This window comes from Atta cephalotes, assembly GCF_000143395.1.
Source record: "Atta cephalotes unplaced genomic scaffold scaffold00055, whole genome shotgun sequence".
Lineage (NCBI taxonomy): Eukaryota > Metazoa > Arthropoda > Insecta > Hymenoptera > Formicidae > Atta > Atta cephalotes.
In genome coordinates, this window is record NW_012130119.1 from 1524001 (window position 1) to 1535141 (window position 11141).

An 11141-nucleotide genomic window follows, 5' to 3' on the forward strand; every position below is an offset into this window, starting at 1 on the left:
TTATATATATATATATATATATATATATATATATATGATAATGACGATATATATTTGTTGCTTTTACATATTTATAAATCGCGGCGTATATTTATATAAAGAACATTATGAAGAAATTCGATTATTTCGCCTGTTAAGCAACCTGTGCCCTTTAATTAGCAATCAGGATTTCCCAAACTTGAAATGCGAACATGGGTTGAATTTTTTTGATGTATATTTTTACAAGATCTAGTGGCATATTAAAATAACGAAATTTATTAATGTATTTTTACCCGTTTAAACAAGCTTTCGTTTCAATTGTTTTTAAATGATTAAAATCGAAATTATCCCTAAATTAATGTAGCAAAAAAATTTAACGGTTTTCTTCTAATCATAAAAATTTGAATGAAATAAATGTTTATATTGAGGACTATTATATATGTCTCAAAAGTTTGGGAAACCTTAGATACGAAGATTAACGAAGATTAGATGTGATTAGAGAAACCATGTGCTCTATTTTCATCAACTTCTTTAAATGTGATTGTCAAGATCATCGTTAATTTTTATTTCGCGGATTGTTTGTAACGAGCATTTGTAGAACTTTACATTAGTGATTAGCCTCTCTTGAAAAATAAATTTTTCTAATTGAGAAAAGATGGCGCGAAGAGAGACAAGAGATGCAAACTTTTTGTGTAAATTTGTTATAATACGTGAAATGTAGATTTCATTTGAAGAGATGCTTATTTCTCGAGAAAATGTGGAGAAAATAATTTAAAAAGAGAGAACAAGTAAAAAAAATTTGTAAGGATGGCATCGTCCATATATAGACAGTAGAATTGCTTGTATGAATTTCTTTTGAGGGACGCTGGATCGTTGCCTTCATCGAAATACTCGATTCGAAGCTGGTCTTTGGTTGAAAAGAAGGGCTCTCTCTTCGAAGAAAATTATTTTATCTGACTTAGTTGCCTGTCACTTATATACGCGCGCGTGCAGCGCCGTAACTAGTATTTCTTTTACATATCGCGAATCCAACGGCGTTTTATCAATCGTTCCGCATCACACACAATCTTATCCTTGAGATTTCACTAAAAATATGCATGACGGAATATTGGAATCACGTTCACGTCGAAATCCTTTCACCTTGTATTCGCATAGATCTATATATTCCTAGATCTGCAGATTTCTGATTTTGTAAAATGTCTATAAATTTATAGAATTTAGTTAGACTACAATTTTGTTTAGATTCTAGAAAAGATTACACAAAAAAAATCAAACATCTTTAATTTCATTTTGTATTCTAGTTACGGCTTTGCAAATTCATAGCTCTCGATTTTCAACGACTTTTAAGATTTTCAACGATACGATGAAAGTTTTATGATAGATATCAGCTGTGTTTTTATGATGAATATTATTAAGATATATAATAAAAATGAGATAAAATGGCTGATCGGACGAACAGTTTCGGCTGGCAATTTTTTTCAGTTGCCGGATCAAACTGATGTTCTTCGCTAATATTTGTTTAAAACATCCCATTAATGCTCGAAATTAATTAAAAGTTCGAATCTGGTTCGCGCGACACAATTAATTTTCTCATATTTTATAAAGAAAGAAGATTTTGCCCGATTATCGAGGAAATAAATACGGGGATGTTAAACATATGATATAACAATAGCTTTTACAATGTTTCATTTGTTATTTATCATTACACTCTGAAGAATGGTCATCGTGTTATTATATAGTTTAATTATATTCTCGCGATTATCTAAATGTATAAGTGTATAAGAGAAGTTTTTAGAGAGAAGTTTGTAGAGAAACAACTTGTTTAACTCGATGTCTGAATTAATAATAAATAAAGATACACACTTTTTACCTATGATACACGCTTTCTTTTTATTGGAACAATAAATCTAAATATAATAATTCAATATACTAAGAAAAACATAATTACGGTAGCTATAAAGGTGACAATTATACAAATTTTATATTTAAAATTAATATAAAATTAATAAACTATTTTACAACTGTAATATCTATAAAATAGTAATATTTTATTGCAACCATAAATAATAAACACAGATTAATTAAAAATTTATTTTTATAGTTTTTCTTTCCTTCGATCTTAATATATGTTAATACTATATTCAGAAAAATATAGTAATATTTTATATTTGTTGCAGGTATGAAACAGTTTATTCATCTATGTATACATTAATTCTACATATAAAAACTTGTGTAGTTGTTACTTTTACAATTGTTATCACTATGTCTTTTTTCTGAGTGCAAGATACTAACAAAAAGAAAAGAAAGAAAACCAAATTGTTTATGAATAGTTACTATTTAAAAGCACAAAAGAAACAAACGGGACAAAAGAAATAAGCGGGACATACGAAACAATCTAGACAAAAGAAACAAGCATTACTTATACTTGACAAAAGTAAGGAGGAAAGTGAGACTTCCTTGTAACGCAACGGTTCTTTAAGTGCGTGACCCAGAGTAGTTAAATGAATCGTTCTAACTTACAACACACGCACATATCCGGAGGATACCTCCAGCATTCGCCGCACGTCGCCAATACGTGATGGTCTTCGGCGATAAGCGATTATCGGAGTGAATCAGCGCATTGAAAATGGAGAACGACACGGCACCTTTTTCCAGCTGAGCGCCCGCGCTGAATCGCATGCACCAGGAAGCGACGGAGAAGTGCAGAGTCTCCGTTGACAGGTAGATAGGTAGGTACACGCACACATTGCGCAGCATCTTCTCTCCACCCGGAATGGAAAACGCGTTCGAGCTCGTCAGCGCGAGTTAATCGACGGAGATTTAACGAATTGTCACGTTCGCAAATTGCGCGATTCTGTCCGCGATACGCGGAACGTAAGTCAACAGTCGCGTGTCACTCGCCGTTCAAGATCACAATTGTGCTGTACGTGACAGTGAAAATTAAAGAGAGACCATCTCAATAAGTAGAAGTCAGATACTTTATCAAAGAATTCCTTTTTTCCACATTGTAGGTACTCCAGAGCTTTTTAATTTACTACGCTATAATTTTCACTGTATTTCATTTCATTTTACTTTAGCTCGATTTTACTTTTATAGTTATACAATTTTCTCTTGCATCTCGTTTACTCATCATCTGTCATAACTAGTTTTCTCTTAATTTCAATATATTTTATGTACTTGCATCGTTACATCTGTAATATCAAATTATACTTCATTTGAGTTATTTTTAATAATTTCTATAGATCGCTTCTGTTTTTATGCCGTTAATTAACTTAATGTAATAGAGTCAAACAATTTAACTGAAGAAAATATATTAAATTGGACTCAAATTTAGTTTATTATTTATTGTTGGTGCATGTGTCAATATGGACATTGTTTGCTTTAATAAATAACCAGAAATGGATTGATTTTGACATGGAAATTACAAATAACAAAACATTATTTAAAACAAAGGATTGAATTACCATTATTTCTTTGATAACTAACAATGTAGAAGGTTTGTATTTTGTTTTAGAATTTTTAATAAATACTTTATTTATCTATATGTAAGGAAAAAAAATATTTTTCTTAAGTAAATGTATTGTTTTCAATCAATTTTTCTGATTAGATATTTAAAAATGTTCTGTTCCTTTAGAAAGCATCTCTCGAATATATGAATTTGTGAATCTGTTTTAATTATGCTAAAATAATGCGAAATAGCGGTTCTGCGCAGACTAATCACCGCACGATGCAGCCTGAGGCACGTGCGCGTCATATCTCATATTACGTCAAGCGACACGCGTTCATTCAAACAAGCGTGTCGCGTCGAGAGATGAATCACGGAATCAGGCAGGCAGATGAGCGGAGGCGCATCTCGTACGAGCGCCCAGAGTCGGAAGACTTCGCCATGTTCCTCCGCGTTCAAATGTGTCGGAATCATTCAGTTACAGACGATTAGTAAATAAATGTTTTTCTCTTATTCCACGAAAATATTTTCTTGAGTTCCTAGCTACAACAGGTTTCGATTCGATGCCGAGTTATTAGATTTTAAGATTAAAAAGCAAACATCTTCGAATTAAAAAAAATTAAACTATACGTAAGCACTGCAACGCGTCGCTTGTCCCGCCTTTCGATTGAGTATGGCGATGGATAGCAAGATGGCATGTCCGGTGTTGACGGCCTCTGGAGCAGGTAGCATGCGCACCGCATCGCCCAGAGATCGGAGCTGTCGAGCCGTGGACTCCGGAGCGTAAGATGGCCGCGGTGACAGATACGAGGAGCTGTCAACTCCGCCCGGGAGCCTAAAGCCTAAAATTCTGTGTCACGCGGCTGATCATTTTCGCTCCACACGTAGCGTAAATCTGCCGCGTTGCGTTGCATCACGTTGTATCGGACCGCATTGCAATGCGCGTATACGAGAGTTTACTCGGGACCGTCATTCAAACAGAAACGCATCCAGGCAATCTGAAAACGCACGTCACTTCGTAACCCGTACGTATAACGCGCGTTAAAACGCTTTGCATCCGCGCGTGCGACCCGATTTATTTTTTCTTTCGCAAACTCTCGGCCGCGCGTCAGTCGATCGTACCGTAGGCGTGTCGACGCGGAGATAATCAAACCAGTTCGAGTCGATCGAACTCCGCCGCCTCGTCGCATTGTAAGAGTGCTTTTTCGCAGGAATAACTTTCGTCAACGTTGAGACTGTTCTCAATCATGGAGGCGATCGTAGAATACAATTATGTGGCACAAGAGGATGATGAGTTGACACTAAAAAAGGGTGATATCATCACTGGGATCAAGATGATGCTTGGAGGATGGTGGGAGGGCACCCTAAGGGACAAGCGTGGCATGTTTCCTGATAACTTTGTTAAGGTATTACGCATCGTCCCTTATGATTTACCATTTATATTCATAGAATCAGTAAACACTAACTAACTTAACGTAATCAATATTATAATTTCTTATTCAACAATGTAAGTTGTAATTGTTATATACAATGGTATATTACATTTATATTGTTGAGTGGGAAATTATATTATTGATGTAATGTTACTGTTAATATTTACTAGATTCTGGAAATATCTAACGTGCAGGTACTGGATCCCTCGGCCACTAGTGGAAGTAACGGCAGCGAGACTATAAGCAGCACAAAATCTGATGAGAGTATAATCTTGAGAAATGGATCTGGTAGACGTTTCTGCAAAGTTCTCTTCAGTTATGATCCTTGTAACGAGGATGAGCTAACTTTAGTGCCACATGACTCCATAGAATTTTTGGGAGAAGTAGAAGAAGGATGGTGGAGAGGACGCCTCAGAGGTAGAGTCGGCGTGTTTCCCTCAAACTTTGTTTCTCCCCCTGCTCCTGAAGAACAAGAGAGGCATAAAGAACGAGATAAAAAGGAAATGTGCAGAGTACTCTTTCCTTATGAGGCTGCTAATGAGGACGAACTCACTCTGGTCGAGGGAGATACAATTATCATTTTATCTAAGGACGCGCCAGACAAGGTTTATCCATTTATAATCCATCTATAAATTATAATATTATACATTCATTCACAAGTGCATTATATTCCATAGAATCAAAAATAGAGATCTGATTAATATTAATAAATTCAAACAACACAATATTCAAAATTGAGATATAAGATAAGATCTCTTTAATAACATATCTATTTTAACTTTGTGTTGTCTGGAAATTAGCCAACTAGATAATGACTGTAAGTACATAATCAATATATATTATATATGTATAATTTATACAGGGTTGGTGGAAAGGAGAACTGAATGGACAAATAGGTTTGTTCCCTGACAATTTTGTTGAAGTGATTGGTACAAAGAATGAATCCCAGGAACAAGAATCTCAGTGGCACGAAACATCGCTGAGTGCAAAATCAAGTATTAGACATTCCCATCAAGTGAAAAAGGTCGAAAAGGCGCACATCAGAAAAAGTTTGGACACTAGGAATATACATTCAACTAATATATCAGGTGAGATACCAACTATTTGAAGTGATATTCCTATTTTGCATGAATATAACTTGAGATGTAATTCCGTATTTTGCCAGATCATTTCCCCACTATAGACACCGCTAAAAAGGGCCTATCTACATTGTCATCTACCTTAACGTCATCATCATCATCATCATCATTGACAGCTACCGGAAGTGGAAGCGGTGATAAGAAGGCTGGTAGTCATTCGATTATATCGAGTCTGAAGCGACTTGTGAGTGACGTAGGGAATAATAACGGTATCAGCAATACAACGAGTACTGCTTCAGAGTGTCGCGAAGAATTGGACGGCGTGGAACGAGGAGAGGGTACTCCGCTTGCGCATTTAACAGCTTCTCGCGCTAAAGCGCCTCGGCGACGTCCACCTTCGTCACAGCATCTACGCCATCACGCTGCTGGAGCCAGTATAAGCGCATCTTCGACGCTGCCAACCGTTTCCAGTACCATTATGGTATAATAATAATGATTTAAAAAAATAATCATTGTTTATTAATTATTAGTATTTATTATTTATTGAATTTTATAAATAAAAATCTGATTAATTTTAATATCTTCTATAACTTGTAGGAAGATAATATGTCTAATGGACGCACCGATTCCACATTGGAACAAATACCTGACGAAGAAACGGATGGGCTTGCTGCTAAAGTGAGAAGAAAAGCACCATGGGTAATGTACCACTTTTAGAGATAAAATGAAAAGTATAAATAAATAATTTAAAGATACATAAAGAAAAAAAATATATAAAAATCTATTATAAATATATTATAAAAGTTTACATATATTATTAAGCATCAAGATTTGATTTTGATTGAGTTATTTGACTAATTTTCTCTTATTTGTTATTGTTCATTTATCAGTTCACAGTTCCACTCCTTAAAATAAAAGAATGTAAGATAAAAGAATGTAAGCTCGCGTTTATTAATCTTATCATCATAATCAATGTCACTGTCTCTTGCAGGTCGAAGAATTAAAGATGAATCAGATGGAAAGGAGAAAAATTGCCACAATCGAGAGAATTGATAAGGTGGAAGTTAAAAAGGAACGAAATTTCCCGCGGTAAATTTTGACTTGTTAATTCTAATTTTTTAAATTCATCATGTGTTTCGCAAATATATAATGTTTATTGTCTTATCGTTTATTAGATTAATGACACAAGGAAACGCTGTGGATTTCGTTAACAAATCGGATACCGATAACGAAGATAACAAACAAAAAGATAAAAGTCCGAGAGCCGAAACAAGTCCTCACGCCGATTATAGTCCTAGTGCATCTGGTCAGCCGGCCTACGTTCCATATGCCCTCTACTACAAATTATTGGAAAGGGTAAATATTCAAATAATTCATACATTATGTATTAAATTTTCATTTTAGTAACGTTGCATGCACGTGATACTGTGGACACGCGATATTAATTTAAATTGCTTCAACAAGGTCACCGTGTTAGAAGAGAAACAAGCGGTACTGCAGGCGACAATAGGACAGCTCTCCGAACAGCTTGTACCTCTTCTCGCGAACGCATCGATTAATAGTAAATAATACGATGTTAAGAGAAGAAAATCAATAGTATATTCATCTGCCCGTACTGTATTGGTTTCTCATTACGTCAGTAATGAAGAAAGAAACTAATACTGCTGCTAGAATAACGTTTATTGCTATTACTGTTGTTATATACGTACACATACATATTTATTCATTTGGTAGTATTCGTTTATTGTTTGCTCCGTCGATGCAGTATTCACGTTCCGGTTAAAAACGTAACATTCCATACAACATTCTATGCTTGTAAAAGCATTTCTCTTTCATTTGATTTTTCCGATAATTAATTTAACAGATCTCATTCTAACTGCCGGAGTTTTATTATTCTTTTGATAATAGTAACCGATTTATATGCCTGGATATTCAAACGGCTTAAACTCCACAATTTTTATTTCAAATTTACGACACATATCAGAATTACGAGACACAAATCTTCAATGTATATTTGCACATATTACCTAGATTGTTACGACAAAATTTTCCCATTGTCAGTAGCATGAAAAACCTTGCGACGCAACGTAAAGTTCCAAAAAAAGAAAGAAAGAAAAGAAAAAATAGCGCAAGTGTCCTTCCAGATGGGTGCCTGTGCTTGTATCAATTTTCTTGTATCAATTTGTATTTTATTCATTGTTTTATGTTACTTACTTACGTATATATTTTTAATAGAATTTAACGAAGGATTGTGCTAATTATCTTAAGGAGACTGCCTGGTTTAAAGTGTCAAAAAAATAACAATATTCTTTTTGCAAAAACGATTATTGCTATTATATTGCGCATAAAAATTTTTTATTTGCGTAAATATTTTGTAATATTCACTTTTCAAAAAATATTTATAAATTTTTATATTAAACAATAATATGATTTAATCGGAAAATTGCATGAGGAACAGACATATCTATAGGTATCTGATCTTATCAAATTGTTGATACTGTAGAGCCGAAACAAAATATTTTAAATAAAAAAATCAATGCATATACTAAACCTATTAAAATTTTAAAAATCGCAAATTGATAAAATTATATCATTTAAAAAAAATATATTTTGTTCAATTAAATTATCGAAAAAGTATTTTTCGAAAATTTATTATTTTGTTAAATTAGGTTTAACATAGAAAAAATAGATACAATTTATACGTCAAAAGCTTAAGTTATTATATTGCCTTCTCTACATTGTTAGCAAAACTGAAAAATCTCGTTTAGAAAAAAATTCATATTAGAACATATCTGCTTTTTTTTTGTATTTACATAAATATGTTTTTTCAATTGATGATTCTTGGATCATCATATAAAAAAGCTCATTCTATTCATAGAAATCAAACTGTTTGATTTGTCCATTCAAAATTTTACAAAATATTCTTGAATAATTGTTATTTAAAAAAACGAATTAAACAAATTAATTTTTTGACTCTCCAAACCAGGTAGTCCTCGTATTTTATTATCGTAAGCGATAATACGACAAGGATAGTAAAGTACTTAAATTCGTAGTTCGATAGAGCGTAAGAATTATGTGATTCTTTTTTATTCAACGAACGCAGCTGCCTCGCGATAATGTGTGATGATTTGCTGTAGATTTTTTCAGTAATCTGAGTGCCAATGTAAAGCATTTTGTTTATTGCATTTCCCAGATGCCTCATTCAATAGTGATAAGAGATCCTCGTTGATTTTTCACGAGTAATATCACCAAACTACGGACAAATACGACTCGTACAAGTCTAATTCGACGTGTTCGTCGAGCCATTTATTTTCACCCGCTTGTCAAAGCATACTCCGCTGCTCGCTCCAAAGTGGAATATCTTTGAAACGGTGCTAATATAACGCGATATGTGATATATCGTAGCGGCACGTGGTAATACTACACATATAGAAATGAGGCACAGCGAGAGAGAACATTTATGAGACATTTATGAACATTTATTCTGTTCTGTCTTAAATATGAAAGTATCACGACAGGACTATATATAACTAAGGATGTAGGCCGCTTTAAACGACAAATTAGCAGCTTTATTCGATACAATTGCAAATCGTGTTGAATATTAAAAACAAAAAAGTTTTTATTTTTTTATGAAATGGGATTTTAAGTAACTATGGTAAACGAGAAGATTATAGATATATGAGAGGAAATAGATATACGAGGTGGTATTTAGTTTTTTATATATCAGTATTTCATAAAATATATTTAATATTTTAACGAACAATAGTAGATTGAAAGCTATTTCCTCGAATCAGATTGACATAAAAGAGACTTTATTTTTATGCAGATACGCATACATTAAATAATATATATATATATTTTATTCTCTCTCCATTAATTTTTAGTAACCATAGTTTCATACTGCGAAATTTGGCAGATTTAGAGAGCAGTATAATTATTATGTTTACTTGATTGATGCTCGAATGTGTATATGTTGATCGAATTATCAATATACTGCACAATATTTAAGATTTGTGCAAAACGAAATATATTTTGGGGCGGCTCAATCACTTAATAATAGCGAGTTTTTGCAGTAACGTCAATCCAGAATGCTGAAGTCACAGTTACCTTTTTCTTAATTAGTTATTAAGAAAAAGATAACCTAATTTTAGCGTTTATTGTATCTGAATAAACGGTATTGCAAAAACTCTCTAATGTCTCGCACATTGTTTTAACTGTATATCTTCATAACTCTAACAAATTTTACAAGAAAAAAATTTATATTTATGTGGAATATCTTTCTTCAAATTAATTCCACTGATAACGATATATATTATATAATTGATTTTCTGCAGAAAAAAGTTTCGATGCAATAAAAAGAAAGATTTTAAATGTAAGTTTTTATTTCACGTGTAATCCGTCCTCCAACATTAGAAAGATATCGATATACAATTCATAAGTTGGCTTTATCATCTAGACTATATTATTTGAACATAATACATTTGCGTAATTAAAAACATTTATGTATTAAGTAACTGTTTACACATAATTTTTTTCTCCTTTGCTGAGGAAAAATATTACTTTGATACGAATCGATATTATTCATTATAAAGCGTACTTTTATCGACATACATATGCTATTTCGAAAATTTATCGCAAGGCAAAAATAACTCCACGAAGTTAATTGGATAGATGACATAAAATGTAATAGCTTTTACCGAGAGAGGTACCTCTTTATATTTGTAGAGTATCATAGATAATTTTGAAAAGAATTTCTTTTTATAATTTCGTACAGTGTGTTAATTTGTATAATATATATATGTAACACGTTTCATTTTAATACGAATTCAAAGGCAATTGTCTTAATCAATGTCTAACACTGACCATGCTTACAAAAGAAAGTTCAAAATAAACGAGACCACGTTCAGATTCGTCGCTATAATCACATCTTTTTATACTTTTATATTTCGCTACAGATCAGGTCATTTGAACGTGACAATTTTTACGTGCATATATGTTCACTCATATCGAACTTCGGTTTACGACACCATTATGCACCATCTTGCAAGTGTAATGCGTGACAATAATAGTTTTTAAGCAAGTTCGGAAGAATCTTTGCTATCTTTTTTCTATAATTATGATTTTTAGTAAAATCACTTTACGATCAAGATATGCGGAGGCTCAATTAAAATATTTGATTGCATTTTATGTCTCTCTCTCTCTCTC

General features: G+C 32.9%; 1 protein-coding gene across 1 annotated transcript; it reads left to right on the forward strand.

Annotated features, from left to right (window-relative positions):
- The first annotated feature begins 4671 nt into the window (after nt 1-4671).
- Nucleotides 4672-7505, forward strand: LOC105623304 (SH3 domain-containing kinase-binding protein 1). The gene is made up of 8 exons (XM_012204702.1): nt 4672-4830; nt 5028-5462; nt 5720-5945; nt 6023-6417; nt 6534-6635; nt 6928-7025; nt 7112-7292; nt 7401-7505. The coding sequence occupies exons 1-8, from the start codon at nt 4672-4674 to the stop codon at nt 7503-7505; spliced, it is 1701 nt and encodes a 566-aa protein (XP_012060092.1).
- The last annotated feature ends 3636 nt before the right edge of the window (nt 7506-11141 follow it).